At 41.5% G+C, this 15,972-nt stretch overlaps 1 protein-coding gene across 1 annotated transcript in view; it reads left to right on the forward strand.

The window, feature by feature from the left end:
- Nucleotides 1-112: 112 nt before the first annotated feature.
- Nucleotides 113-15,972, forward strand: part of LOC6558594 — a 121,807-nt gene continuing 105,947 nt past the window's right edge. The window contains exons 1-2 of the mRNA XM_032743478.2: nucleotides 113-2,704; nucleotides 4,018-6,239. Of these exons, the coding sequence (XP_032599369.2) occupies nucleotides 306-2,704; nucleotides 4,018-6,239 (4,621 nt within the window). The 5' untranslated portion in view covers nucleotides 113-305. The remainder of the gene's footprint in view (nucleotides 2,705-4,017; nucleotides 6,240-15,972) is intronic.

Genomic DNA, 15,972 nt, shown 5'->3' on the forward strand with positions numbered 1-15,972 from the left:
TCAATTAATTTATAAGCTGTGTGATTTAATAAAATACGCATATCTAATAAGTAATTCGTATATAATGCATGAATATATTCATTTATAAAACAATTTTCCTTATTTTTTACAGCACAAATCTCAAATTAGTTACCAAACTCAGCTCGGACAACAACCGCACAAACGAAGTTCACAAAATCAAGTGTAGCTCAGGCAACCAACCACCAAACACAAAACTCACTAACGTTTCTTAGCGCATGCCCAAACCAGTGCATTACAGCAGACGATCAGCAGCGTCACATGCTTAAGGCATTTCCACAACCAGCATGTCCGCAACATCAACATCAACATCAACGACCATGTCGCAAAGCAATGACACAAACCCAACAGCATCGGACGATGACTACATAACCGTTGTTGAAGTTGACGATCCCACATCGTCCACCAAAGACACAAACCACTTGAAGAAGCTAGTCAAACGGCAAAGCTCGGTGGCCGAAGACTCCTCATTCATCACCGTGCTCACCATCAACGAGCAGCAGCAGCTACTCCAGCAACGGCAACAGGATCAACAGGATCAGCAGCCAGAGGCAGACGGCGGCACGGAGCACGTCACTGTATATCGTCTGCCAGGTGAACGTTTGGGTTTTGGCCTCAAGTTCCAGGGCGGCACACGCAACGCTGAGCTGGTCCAGAAATTATATATACAATCCTGCGCCGCCGACAGTCCCGCCTCCAAGGTGGCCACCAGCTGGGGTCATCTGCGCGAAGGCGACGAAATACTGAGCATCGATGGCAGGCAAGTTGACCAAATGACACGCATCGATTGCGTGCGCTGCTTGAAGGATAATGTGGCCATCAAGCTGATTGTGCGCAACGGCCATGGGCGAAAGCCGCCCAGCGAGGAGGAGCAGCAGCAGCTGACCGAGCTCACCGAGCTGACCATCTCACTGAACGCACAACCACCACCGCCGCCTCCAGTGCCGCCGCGCAAGCTGGTCAAGCGTCAGAATTCCAGAGAGGGAGCACCCTCCACCGTGCAGCTCGTTGTGGAGAAGCCATTGACACCGCCACCAGATGCCGAGTACTATATCAATCTGTTTGCCGAATCCCTCAAGGCTGGCTCCGAATCGGACGACACAGCGAGCACCATTTCCACAGTCATTGATAAGCTCTCCATGGGCTCGAATTACTCCTCGGACACGGAGCTGGCCAGTAATCTGAACGCACCCGAGCTGGCAAAGCTCGTGCAGCCATTTACCCTGCTCGAGCAGGAATTTCAGCTGGAACAGCCTCAGATCAGTCAGCCCAAGCTGCTCATACCAGGCAACAACTATGAGAATGTCGAGTTCAAAACGGAGAAAGTCAATGTCTATGAGAATGTGGAGCTGAAGAGTCCGCTGGGCACGCCCACCCCCAAACCGCGTGTCCTGCTTGCGACCGTCGAGCCCAAGAAGCGTTCAATTATACCCATGCCCCGCAAGATTGCCACGCCGAGTAAGTTGCCCATTGAGGTGGCGCCACCCAGAATACCCAGTGAGATTGAGTCACCGAAAACGCCCACAAATGAGACGATCAAGGAGATTAGGGATTACGGCACCAAGATACCCAAGGCCAAGCTGTTGAGTCCTGGTTTCTCACGCGCCAAAACCGAAGGCGAGATTAAGCTGCGTCTTCAGCCGATTAAGCAACAGGCACCGCAGCTGAAATCTCGTATACCCATTGTTACAACTCTCGTTCAGAAGTCGCCGCCAGCTAATAAGTCAATCATATCGGCCAGCTCCAACATTCCTCGCCTGCTGCAAAAGCAAAAGTCTGAAACGGATCTGAAATTGGGATTCTATCGCAGCAAGTCCAAGGAATCTAGTCCCAGTCCAGGGTATCCGAGAGCGCCCCTCCAGCGTGCCAACTCAGCCGAGGCACCAGCTAGAACGACCCCAGAACGCACCTACATACCCGTGCTGCTCAACACCAGCTCCAGGAGCAGCTCCAACTCAACAGAGTCGCTCAACTCCATATGCAGCAACGGCAGCAACGGACGTTCTCCCAAGGGACCCAAACCGAAGCCTCCGGAGCGTGTTCAGTCGCTGCAGAAGACGCAAATCCCCAAGTTGCAGACGTTGCCAACGACGCCGCCTCAACAGCAGCCCAAGCTGAGTATGCAGACCTTCAAGCAGTCAGCTGTCACTGGAACTCCGCCGAGCACGCCTGTGAACATGACACCCTCACCGACCAGCAGTCGAGAGATCCGCTTCAAGATACAAACGTATGAGAGCAAGGCACAGGATGAGGACAAGTTGCCCAGTCTGTTCGATCTGGTGCATAAGCAGGAGACAGTCGAGATACAGGAGAGCACTCCCAAAGTCCACCGAGATATCGGTGCTCTGCTCGCAGCTGCGGCTGCGGAGGCAACGGATCTGGCTCGGGAATCCCCGCCACCCTTGGTTGTTGGCAAGTGCACAAAAATCATGGACGATAATCAGAGCAACACCTGCTATTCAAGCTCCAGCAGCGATGCCGATGACACCGAACAGGATGATGTCGATGCCGCTGAACGAGAGTACATCTGTGAGGATGGCGAAAAGCTAGGACCGCCAGAGCTCATCAATGGGCCCGGTCCCTCGGAGGCTTACTTTAACATGTATTGGCATTCGAATATGCTGCCCACCATTGGCGAAGTTGAAGAAGAGTTCTCCTCGCTGGAGCCACAATCGCTGACAAATGGGTGAGTTAAGAGTGTATTCAAGATTAATTGGTTGAGTATTAGCATTGTTTGGGAAAGAACAAATAGATTCAGTTGTGGGAGAAATCGGAAGTATAAAAAGTTTTGATGCAGACGTCAGAAGTAAATAAAAACGCTGACTCAAAATATATGAGCTACCTTAAATGGATGTAGATTAGATTATTTCTTTGGGATTTTGATTTTAATGTTCAGACAGATAATTCTCATAGCAGCACATATCAAGTACAGTGCTCCCTCGCAAACTAGAATGCTGCAAAGCTGTCAATTCTGATTTAATTGCTTATTGAATATTTTTCTTTACGGTTTATTTAAAATTACCATTGTGTTCCATTAAGAAGTTTTCCACGTAATTTACACAATTTGGAAATGTTCAATCGGAACTTGATCGGAATAGTCAGAATCAAACATAACATTTCCACATGATTACATTTGCTGATCGTCGTTCCATTATAAATTTCATAAGTAGCCAGCTTACCAATATCTGGCAGCTGTCAGCCAAATATAGTTGAAACCTGCTATATTTCATTTTGATTAAATTCTATAGAACCACATAAGCAAAACTGAAAGTTGCTAAGGAAGATGGTAGTTCATGTCAAATGTCAAATGGGGCATTCCTCTTATTCCTTGGTTCGAATATAAATAATGATCAATGATCGGCTGATATTTATACTGCCGGCAGAGCAGAGCTGGGCAATGCTATATAACAACTACATTATTTTACGCTAAGTGTTCGAATCTCGATCGATTTATTACAGTAGAATCGATTGTTTGTCGCTGGAAGCAGAACCTTACGCAATTCATCATATGCTAGTCATTTTATATAGGCACGGCTGGTAGTCTTTTTATTATTGCAAATAATAGAAATGTGTAAATATTTGCCGAATGTATAATGGATAGAGTAATAATAGAAACTTTCACACATATAGGATTAGGGCTAGGGGGGCTACCACCGTTCATAGACTGATAAGGTGAAATACCGCTGTATTTACTAACACCGCCAAGCGCACTGATAACACCATGAATATTGTGTATGCGCACCGGTTCAGCTGATAACAAGTAATGGTAAAAGCCATTCAACGTACGTTTGGGCCAATTAGTACTATTTTCGAGGCGAAAGGCAAAGGTATCGGTGCTTTTAGTTATTTTTTTCGCAGCTGACGGGCAAATTTCCGTTTGCTGTAGAGCAACAGGTGGGAGACAAAATCAATTAACATACATAGTACACACACATTTTGATAAGAGTGGCAATCATAATAATTACTCAATGTGACATTATTTGTTGTGTCTTCGTACAGTGCGTTTGTGGACGAGTTGAAGAAGTTGCAGCCACCGAAGGTGCCAGCAAAAATGGAAGTCCAAATTAAAAGCGATGATAAGATTGTTGCCCATGACGCACCCGAGGGCGATAAGACTGGCCAAACATCTGACCCACTTGTAGAGATCAGCACAACGAACCACAGTCAGGAGAAAACCAGCAGTAAAAGCACCCAAGAAGAAACCAGCGAATGCAGCCAACAGGGCTCCACTAAAACCCACCGCACAGTTACCACCAAAGTGGTTACCACAAAGACAAGCAGCTCCACTTGCAGCAGCAGCAGCAGTAGCAGCAGCTCCTCTTCGAGCTTTATGAGTCCCTCCGCTGACGTTGCCTTCAAGCTGCAACCGTATGAGGAGCGTGAGGAGGCAACGATACCACCAGCAACAACAACAACGATTCGCGAGGAGCGACGTGTTGTTAGCGAGCAGCAGACGCTGAGCGAGCTGAGGACAAAGGATGCAGTAACAGGTGAGGAGAAGCTGTTGACGAGCGCCGAGTCCGTGTCAAGCAGTGCGCGCTTCAAGAAGATCAGCAGCAACGACAATCTGCTCGACCTAGACGATGTCGAGCAGCTGCAGCCGTTGACTGCCACCGTCGTCTCGGCGGAGACGCGTCTAACGGAGCGTCTGGACAACCCACAGGATAAACAGAGTATTGAAACGGGTACTCTGACCTTATCCGAATGTGGCAAGCAGCTGCAGCTATCCGAGAACGGCGGAATCAGCTACACCGAATGCGAGCAGACCGAACAGCAAACCTATCTGGAGGGTCAGCAGTTGCTCAATGATCAGCCAGTGGACGACAACGCTGCGCCCACCCTACAGCGGGAGCTCAGTGAAACGCTGACTGTGACCAAAGATGGTGAAAAGCAGGTGACCAAGCGGTTGGAGCAGAGCAAAGAGACTGCCTGTAAGAAGGGCGCCAAGCTGCTGAAGAAAACCGACGAGGAGCGTCGCCTCGAACAGGAGGCGCAAAAAATTATCGAGAGCTATCAAAAAGTCAAGAAGGAAACAGAGAAACTCTACAATCTGGAGCTGGCGGATGACGAGCAAGGCTTCGATCTGAGCGCCTTCGAACAGGTCGAGGATCATGCATTGCTCGAAGCTGAAGTGGAAGAGTCGGCAGAGCAGCTAGTTGAGTCTTCAGTGGAGAAGCTGGCAGAGCAGATGGTTGAGGCTGAAGTGAAGCAGCAACCAATGCAGCTGGTTGACCCTGAAGAGAATAAGCAAGCAGTACAGATGATTGAGGATGAAGTAAAGCAGCAAGCAGAGCAGAAGCTTGATGCTGAAGTAGAGCAACAAGCAGTGCAGATTATTGACACGGAAGTAGAGCAGCAAGCAGTGCAGGAAACTGTTCCTGCTAAAGTCGATGTTACTTTGCCATCTGTCGAGGACGATCTGGGCTATGTGCTACACAAAAACATCATAGATTCATCAAAGCGGAAGGAAGTGAAGGCAGTGCTCAAACCGAAACCGAAATCGATACCGAAACCGCCGCTGCCCAGCAATAAGCCAAAAATGTCGCCCGTTTTGGTGAAACCGAAAACAGCTCCACCACCGGTGCCCAGCAAGCGCAGCGAGGTGGGATTGGGTGGCAAGCCGAAGCCCACACAGCGTCGCAGCAGCCTGGAGCTGAGCGCACCCACACCTCTTGAGCGCATCATTGTGGGTGTGGAGCGGACGGAAGTCAGTCCTATTATTACGCTGGCCAGCGTTGATCTGCCTAATGTGACATCAGCTGCTTCCAATGATGAAAATCTTGTCGCCCAAGCTGTTGACCTGCTGCAAACGGAGTTGCACTTTGAGAGCCATAAGCTCCCGAATGAGGAGGAGCAGCGAGCGGTGGATGGTGCTTTGGCCAGCGCGGAGGGGCAAGTAAATGGCATAGTTCTGAGTGCCAGCTCATCGATGACATCAACAGCGTCGTCATCGTCATCGTTAGCGGCGACGCCAGTAACAACGCCAATTTTGGTATCAGCAACGTCATCACTCGATTCGGTCAAAAGTGTCATCGAGGTCATCAATGGGAATGGCTGTGACAGCGCCGGGAACAACAGCAACAACAACAGCAACAACAACAGCAACAACAATAACAACAACAACAACTGCAATAGCCTAAGTGGAGTTGCTGTTGCTGACGATGATGAGGAGCATGTGGAGAATGTGGCAATGGTGTCGCCCGATAGAGAACACGATACAGGTGAGTGCTTGTCACTTTCAGACTTCGATTAGCCAATCAGGGAATGAAACTGCCCTTTAGAGCCATATTGTTTAGCTCTTTCTACTTTCTGAATTTAAGCTTGCAAGACTTGATTAGTAATTTAGTAACTCCAATTACATTACTTTACATACTTTATTTTGAGCTATTGGCTTTACAGACATTAAATCAGTTTTAAATTTATCATTTTATAATCATAAGAAAGTTGAAAGAGTGCCCAGATATGTGTTACTCGTAGATACATTTTGTGCACTCTCCCGCTACCCCATTTCTATACTTATATTTATTTAGGGCTTGCTATTTCCTTAGAGTTCATACCAATGTAGCCAATTTAGTTGAAGTATATTCGTAATATGTATTTTCAGAGTATTGTTTACATCGATAAGCTCTTAATTTACATAGCCATGTTATTAAAGCATCCAGTTGGAGTCAAAATAATAATAGGGCTGCCTCATAATACGCAAATTCTCAATATTGTGATAGCCCCTTCGATTCCCCTCGATTCCTTTGATCATTTGACTTTTACTTTGGCGCGTTGTTTTTATAAAGGATAACTTTGCAGCACTAGTCTTATATTATTTTTCGAGAATGTGCTTGCCCAGTAGAGAACCTTAAATTTGTCAATTTAACAAGCACTTAAAACAGAATGCAAAAACGTGAAGTACTCGATTTTGCATACTAGCGAAATTCCAAACGAATTTCAATTTCTTCCACAATTTTGTTCGGTATTTTACTGCGCTTTAGCGATTTACCTGCCGCTAGTCATTAAATTGAAAAGCATGGCAAATTCACAAATTGAATCCAGAGAAATGCGAAATGTGGGCTTGGACTATTGTTTGCCCAGCGGTGCTCGATGCTAGTTTTTCTGTGGTCAATGCGTTTTCCCCCTACCCCGAGGACCCGTCTGCTTAGCTGATTTTTGACAACTCTCGTCTCTAAGCTGTTGGACTGTTAGTCGGGCGCTTCGAATTATTGGTCACAATATGTGCTCACCTCTCTACCCTCTCCAGCCATGTTGGTGGCCATTAACCACAATTTGGAGCTCGCTGTCCCTTTGCCTTGGTTTGCATTTTGTTTGCATTCAGTACATGCAAAATGCCCCTAATGGACTTTATGGACTGAATGGCCCAACTGAAACTGAAGTGCTGCCCCCCTTTTTTGGCAACAGTTTTGTTGGTCTGCAGGGTCTAGTTATTAGTGGCCCCTATTCATTCGGAGCGAATGCAATTTGTGGGAGTAACTGTTGAACTGCTTAACTTATTTGCTGGGAATATGGATGGATTTTAAATATGTAAAGTGGGCTCATTTACACTCCGTCTGTGCATGCTTTTAGTTTGAGATGTGAAAAATAAAGGGTAACTTGGTACGTGTGAAATACATGAAAACTTTATCCATTTTCTCAATTTAAAATTTGAATAACGGGAGCGTTTATTTTCAAATATTTCATGAACACACTTTGCTTAACATTTTTTTTTTTTAACTATTCAGCTTATTTAATGTAAACTCGGCATCATTTACAATCCGCTTATTTGCATGTTTTCAGTTTGATATTTGAAAACGTACCTGAAATAGATGAAAGCTATTTCCATATCCTCAATTTGAAGATGTAAATAGCAAGCACGTTTATTTATTTGCAAATTTCATCAACATAACAACAGTTTTTAGTATTTGTTTTTAATATCCATTTGGTTTTTCATATGCATTTGCATTTGCATTACTAATGTATACAGTATTTATTCAATATTGCCACATGTTTTGGAATCAGAAAATGAATTTTACATTTGATTTTAATGTAAAACCAAATAGTCAAAATATGGTTGCATAGTCGACTATTTTGTAAATTATAATCAAAAATATGCAAACTTTATTTCACCATATATAGGAAATTATTTTTATTTAACCGCGCATCGAGCACTGAAACTAAACATTACATAAATAAACAAAATTTTTTTTACAAAATATGCAAATTTTGGTACAACCAACCAAATATATCCAATTCCAACACGTATACGACTGGTGTGCGCAAACCACAGAAGTCTATCTTTCTCGCTCTTTCATAATTGTTTGGCTTAAATATTTCATGTGCATTGGATTTGCGTTACCTGTGCAAACGACCCATTTGCATTTTGGTCATAAAAACAAACCACATAGCTGGGCGTCGGGGGGTGGATTGGGGAAGGACAAATAAAATATTGGCAGAATGTTTTAATTAAACAAAAACTGACAAATATTGGCACCTGAATTGCATAAAGGTGCGAGTGAGCCATGCCACAAACAATTTGCATACCCAAATGCATTTGGTTCGATTGGTTCGATTTGTTCGTGGTTCGGTACTGGACTGAGTTTGATTGGGGTTTTCAGCATATCCTTTGCAAATATTAATGAAATTTTGACAGCAACTGAATTGCATTTGCATATAATACAGTGGGACACGTTCACATTCAATTTAAGCAGCAAACTCGACTATTCTATTGGCGCTATGCTCAAAATATTATGCATTATAAATTTTGGAATCTGATCTGATGGAATTGAAAGTTAATAGATACAGCAAAGGAGTAATGTTTTTCTTAAGCTTCGAGTCTGGAAACATTCCCCACTGTATTGATTGGAAGGTATTTATGCTACATTGCTTTTAGTGTTAAATATTTTGGCTGCTTAGCAAATAAGCAATTTCGATGTTTATTTGATAGGTTTTAATTTTCTGTTTCCAAAGATCGATTTGTGGCTTTGTCGAGAATATTTAAATTTGATTAAAAATCGTGCCAACAGCCAAGAATGGATAAAAATAATAAAAGCAGTTCTGAATCGAATAATTAACTAAAAAGGTCTGCATGTCTATATAATTGATTTGCTTTCAATAAGCTTTGAGTTTAAATATTTAACAAGATTTCGTTTTATATTATTTAACAATATTGTGCATGTGTGCAATTTAATTAATATGTCTATAGGCGCATTTATTCTTTTGCCTTTATTATTTACCAATAAATACTTAACATATCAACACAAATATGCATTTCAGGCAGTGCTTTTTTCTCATTCATTTTTATATATTTCTGGAATTTCGTGCTGATAAAAGGAAAATGTGTTTACGCTCCACTGAATTTCATAATTACAATTCCTTTGTCTGCCTCTGTTAGTTTTTCACACTCTCTCTCTGTCTGTCTGTCTCCTCTCTCTCTCTCTCCTTGTCCCACTCTTTATCTCTTTAATGATAATTATTTTTATAACCGCATTGATAGCTGTCGACTTTTTCATATCGAGAAGTCTTATCAGTTGACAAAAATTTCGTCTGTTCTCGCTGATTTTGTGTCCATATGGCGATTGGCCTGACAATACCCGATAAGACTTATTCAATATGGCCAAAGATATACAATCTTGTTGTAATTTGCGGCGACTGCATCCCACGCCCGCATATCCCGCTAATCCAAACTGTCAAACGAAGCTAGCGAAATCCACTCACCTTCAGCTGCTCCGTGGCACAGTTGGTGACTTCATCGCCGGGGCTCAGTGTTTCTCAGTCGCTGCATTCAACACATTGTAATTGGATTTTGAGCCACAATGACCAGCTGACTGGCTGACAAACTATGAGCCAGCTGCCCTCTTGTCCCCCCCAGCACTCCAGCAAGCGTTTGCCATAATTGCTTTTGGGCACATGGCACCCACTCAGGCGCCTGTGGTACCGGGTCTGAAACTCGTAGAGAGTACTTGGCTCACAAGTGGGCTAATGAAAATGCACGACGGCCAGTTGGGGGAGACTAGAGGTGCATTCTAGTTCTGTATGCCGTGCTTCGTGTGTGTTTTGCCTCTGTTAACAATAGTTTGAAGGATCCCTTTTTGTTCTAATTGAGTATGCTCTGAATTTAATTGAGATCCACTGCAAAGAAGCATCTGTTGAAAGTAAATCATGTACAAAGATCACATGCAAATGTAGACACGTCATTTAGAAATGTGTTTTTAATAAGTAAAACAAGTTAATTATTAATTGTTATATAATCGATCTATGTAGTCAATCTAGCTAAGTCAGTCTGTCAGTCTGTATGATCAAAAGGATCTGAGCTAGCGACTTCAAATCCTGAAGGGAAATTGCTGTATGCCAAGTGGAAATTAAATTTATTTCATGTGTATGAATGTATATACTAAATAATATGTTCAACAATTGGGTTCGCTTGACTGCGGTATTCTTAGTTGTTTTCATTGCATACTTTGCAGAGTCTGTTAAAAATAAAAGAAGACTAGAACTCGAGTCAAACTTAACATGGCCAAAAGTATGCCATACAAAGTAATATTAAATGTCTTCTAAGAACTTCACATAATAGGGTATAAATAATTCGAACAGTCGTAATGCATTTTCAAGTATTTTTTTTCTGCCACTTTTGCTGTGCTGAAGCCTACAATTTTCAATTGACAGGCTTGTCTGTCTGTTTATTTGATTACAAGTGTTGCAGACATTTGCGGGTCAAAAACTACAAACCCTCTTCCCTTCGCTCACCCCTTCCACATAGTCAGTCAGTTTGTGTGTGTCACGAACATTGCGCAAAATTTGATCGCTTTTGTGCATTTAAAATTAATTTCGAATTAATTTTCAATTCGATTTTCGGTGCTACCTTCTCGATTGATGTGTGTGAGTCTGTCTGTGTGTGTGTGTGTGTGTGTGTGTGTATCTGTGTCAGTTGTTGTCACTTTCGCAGTTGGCTCCATGTAATTACATGTCATTCTGGTTGTTGTTGCTATTTTTGTTGTTGTTTTTGGCGCCTCGGGGTCTTTTGATTACATTTTGTAGCTAATTTTGTTGTTTGCGGTTAGTCGCTTTAAATTGTTTGGCAAATAAGAGTGTTGACTGTTGACTTTGTCTGGTTGGGTGTTGGTCTGTTGCATTTGTGGTGCTTAAACTAAAAATGTTTGGTAAAGTACTTTAAATTAAAAATAATGGCTAGCTTAGGCACGCCCCAAATTACATACCCCTGTTGACCGTAGTCAAATTGCCGTCATCTGAATTTCAGTATTGATTTATAAAAAACAATGGATATATCCAATACGATATAATACTTCCAAGATAAGAGTGTACGAATAAATATTGGTCTTACGGCATGTATACTTAATATGATTCACTGATTTTAATCTTAAGAATATTACAAATAAGCAACAGAAAAAATACAAGCATTACTTTTACTTCTTGTAGGGTTAAGTTAGCCACAACTCAAGTAACAAACAATCAATACACTCAAGACATTTTTTGAAATGTTGTAATTGTTTTCATGAATTACGAGATAAAGTAACACGACAGATAGAAGTGAAGACTTTATTAAATGTTTTCAATATGCATGTAATTAAATAGTTTTTCAATAGGTAACATATTTCATAAGAAACCAGCGAATTACATTTAATATACAAATTTTGAAGATTTCATATTTCTTGCGCAATTTATACTTACCTCTCCAGTAACTCATAATTAATACAACATTACTGAAGTTTATAGGTTTTTGAGTATGATTGTTGTGTAAAAAAGATTTTAGTTTTCATCAGTTTAATGGTTTTACACCGACAAATCGATATGAACGGTTGGCTATGCCACATTGACACCGCAAAGCACTGGTTTTAACGGCAATTCCAATTCCAATTTGAGTAGAACCACAAAGCGCTGTCAAATTCACAGTTGATTTGAATGATTTTAAATGGCATTTAATTTGACAATCGATGAGCCAGAAAATGCAGCAATCCATAAAACATTTTGAGAGGCGTTCGACTATGGGTCGCAGGTCAATCTGATTGACTGATTTGATTTGATGCAGCTGCTGTAAGTCCGTAAAGAAACAACAAAAAACATTTGAATGACTGCTCTATAAATATACTCGTTGCATGCAAAATATTATCGAAGCTGAAAAGTAATTGCTCCGCCTGGCAGACTGATTGAAAAGCAATAAATTATGAAAGAACGATGATATTGCAAATGGCGAATTATTGAATTCCCGCTCCCACTCCCCTCTTCTCTCCTCTCCTCTCGTCTCAATTATTAGCACTTTATCACAGTCCTTTACTGTCTGCCCAGTTGTTAAATATGAATTCAGTTCCTTCACATCACATAGCAATACTGTCTGTCTGCCCTTAACACATATGAGTTATATATTGCATCCAGACACTGCACAAACATTGGGACCAAAAAGAACATAAAGATGCGCAGTCAACTGACATTGAGCATTGGGTCAATATTGTCTGCATATTTAAATGCGCTTTGGTGTGCCAGAGCTGAATTGGTTGGTAAGCAAACAATGGCAGATGACCGTTGAATTGTCTATCGACCCAGATTCCGAATGAACACATCGAATGCATTAAGGCATTTTCACATTCTTATGTTATTTATACAATTAGAAGAGCTTACAATATTTAATTTTACCAAAGTGCTCCAAGTATTTGTAGCAAGACGCTTAAACTATGTCTTATAATACAGTATATATATATATATATATATATATATATATTATTTTTGCCCACCAATAAAAATACAAAATTAATTTATAGGAGAAATTGAAAAGAGATATTCAAAGCTGATGGTAACTGTGTGCACAGAGCAACCAAAAATTAATCACAATTTGTCAAAGATAAACAAGTTGTGGAAACTGAATTCGACCATTGGTCTATTGGCTATTTGTCAATTCCAATAAATAATAATAAATCCCATTTAAAGGGATTCGTGAGTGTTTGTGTCTTTTCCAATACAGTTGTATAAACATGGTATTGCAGTCAGTATTTCACAGAACAAATAACGTAATCTTGCTTAATAGCTTTCAATTTTCAAGTCAATTTTACGCATTATTATTAATTGAAATACAAGTAATTTAATACAATATAATAGAAAATAATAGTTTTTACCTACTTTCTTGATTGTCGACCAGTTTTGAGTGGAAATCGAAATTCACATTCGCTCTGACAAAACTTTACAGAGCAACATCAACATGGACGACAACCATATTGCACATTTGTTATTCAACTTTAGTTACAGTTAGTTGCAAGCAGTTCCATAAATGTACAGACTGCTTAGGCTGACAGTTCGAAACGCAATGAGGACACACATGATTTACTGGCTCGCCCCAAAGTCCATGATAGCCAAAAAGAAAAAGAAGACTTTTGCTAATTATTTAACACTTCCCGCATGTGCAATTTTGCTGTGTGAAGTGACGTGAAGTGAGGCATGGAAACCGGTGGGAAACCAAGACATGACTTCATTTTCATTGTTTTATCGCAGTGAAATCGCAAACGTTGAAAATCACATGCGCACACATCATAAATGTCAACCTGGCGAGAATTATGACACACAAGGTGCAAACAAAAAATAAAGCAAACTAGAATACCGGCAAAATAGAGAACAAAGGTGGAGGAACGTAAGCTAAGGACTGTTTTGTCGTCTTATGAAGTCATTGGGTTGTCGTTGTTGTTGCTGTTGCTGTTGACTGTACTATCTGCAAATCGAGATTTCGTGGTCCGTGACCATTTGGCAATGTGATAATTGCAGCTGCCAGAAGCAGTTCCTATGTAATGAGGCATAGCTGTGAGGTGAGTTGCCTTCCTTAAGCCTCGCTCGTTCAGCTTGGGGTTCGAGCTCGGGTTCGCGTTCTGGTTCGGATTCGGATTCGGGTTCGGGTTGGTTGCGTTTGACACTAAAGTGCAGCTGGGCTTGGCTTTTGGCTGCCTGCCTTACACCTCTCTCCTGCGCTCTCTCCCACTCTCTCTGTAGCTCTCTCCCTCTCTCTCTCTCTCCCTCCCTCTGTCTAGCTGTTGCAGTTGCTACTGTTGTACATTTTTGCTTGGTTGCGCATTTAATGTGACAATGTCACTTTGCTTGTTGCCCCTGCTGTTGTTGTTGTTGTTGTTGTTCTTTATCTATCCGTTAATTTTAAGCGCGACGCAAGTTCACACTGTTAATTGGATTTGAAAGTGCAGTCGCAGCTAACAGTTGACACTCCCCTGCCCACATCGTTTCTTTCTTTCCCCCCACCCAGAGCTTCACAGCAGTAAGAAGTTTTGACATGACAGCTGATTAGTTAGAGCCTGGCTATTTGAGTTTGTTTTTTGGCCAGCCTCTGGTTGCCCGTGAATGGGGTTAACCCAACAAATTTTGCCCGCCTGCTTCTGTATTTAATGCATTTGCACGAAGATTTTCATGTTGCGTCCGCCTAGCCGTAAATGAGATCAGTTTATTGGAGCTGCTTAATGATAATGCGCTGAACGGAGGAAGAGAAGGTGCAGCTGGGTTTGGCAATTGTGTGGAGAGTAGCATCCGTGTGGGAGAAAGAATCGATTGTATTGGGTTAAATCTTAGCAGTGGGTTCAGAAGATCAGTAAAAGGCACGATCAGTAATAAGAGATTGTTGATCATTGAACTAGTACTCTAAACATACTCGTAGAAACCATTTTTAGATTGAATATCAGCAAACCTTTTCCACGGCAGAACATTAACAGCTTTTTGTCATGCCATACAAAAGCACACCCAAAACAATTGAAACCTTCTCACTCATGCAGAGCGTGCCGCCTAAAAAACAAAACAAGAAAAGAAATCTCGAAATTAATAAAGATGCAACACGTTGCAGCTTTGCAAAGCACCACACTTTAACACCTCACAGCCGGGCTAAAGAAGGCAGAAGGAGTACAGCATCCAGCAGATCCTCTGCATGCGGCTTAAATTAACAAAATTTTACGCATCACATAATTTTAGCAAGGCGTATGTTCCCTTTCTGTTCTTATACCCTTCCAGAGGTTATTAACATTTCAGCACTAAATGTGTAACGCAGTATGAATGCGTGGATATAGGCGTGGATATACGAGTATATATATAGATATAGATATAGATATAGATATAGATATATAGATATAGATATAGATATAGATATAGATATAGATATAGATATAGATATAGATATAGATATAGATATAGATATAGATATAGATATAGATATAGATATAGATATAGATATAGATATAGATATAGATATAGATATAGTTACAGATATACCACACATATCGATATTTATCGTTCGAGCTCAGAGCTGTTATTTAAAAACAACTTTTTGCTTGTCAAAAAATACTTATCTTACTTTTGAACCTCAAATAGACCTGCTTTTTAAATTCACTAGTCAAGTCATAGTCGATTAATTCATGTGACAAAATGTTTTTGTAAAATTAAAAGACTTTACTGAAGGTCGAATTATGAGTTCTTGTACAAAAATCTGTTTTGCTTACCGACATAATTCGCAACATTAATTTGGAATTAAATTTAAAATTTTGTATTAATTCAAATCGGTATGGTTCATTTTAGTCTGCTTTCAATAAATAAATAAATATCTGATCCGAATTGTGCCCCTTTCATATTGCAATGTTTTAATATTATCTGACTACTGTATCATATAGCCCCAATAGGAACAATCAGCCATTATTGGTATTGCCTGCAAGAGTGTTTTATTTTCGGCTTGAGGGAAGTTGTTCTTACTAGTTACATTCATTTTGTCAACGTGGGCAGTGGGTCGACTGTGTTTCTGGTTCTGTGCGAGGGTAGAGATGGGGAAGTGTGGCAAGGCAAAGGGGTAGATTGAAGGCGGGCAGGAGTTGCGTTGACGATGAGGCGCGGACAGGCAAAGCGAAATGTGAAAAGCGCAAACCAAGCTGAAAATTGCTTAATCCTGCTGACAAGACAGCCAAGCGCTAAAAACGGGCCAAGTGAATGGTG

Source organism: Drosophila grimshawi, unplaced genomic scaffold (assembly GCF_018153295.1).
Source record: "Drosophila grimshawi isolate 15287-2541.00 unplaced genomic scaffold, ASM1815329v1 contig_44, whole genome shotgun sequence".
Classification (NCBI taxonomy): domain Eukaryota; kingdom Metazoa; phylum Arthropoda; class Insecta; order Diptera; family Drosophilidae; genus Drosophila; species Drosophila grimshawi.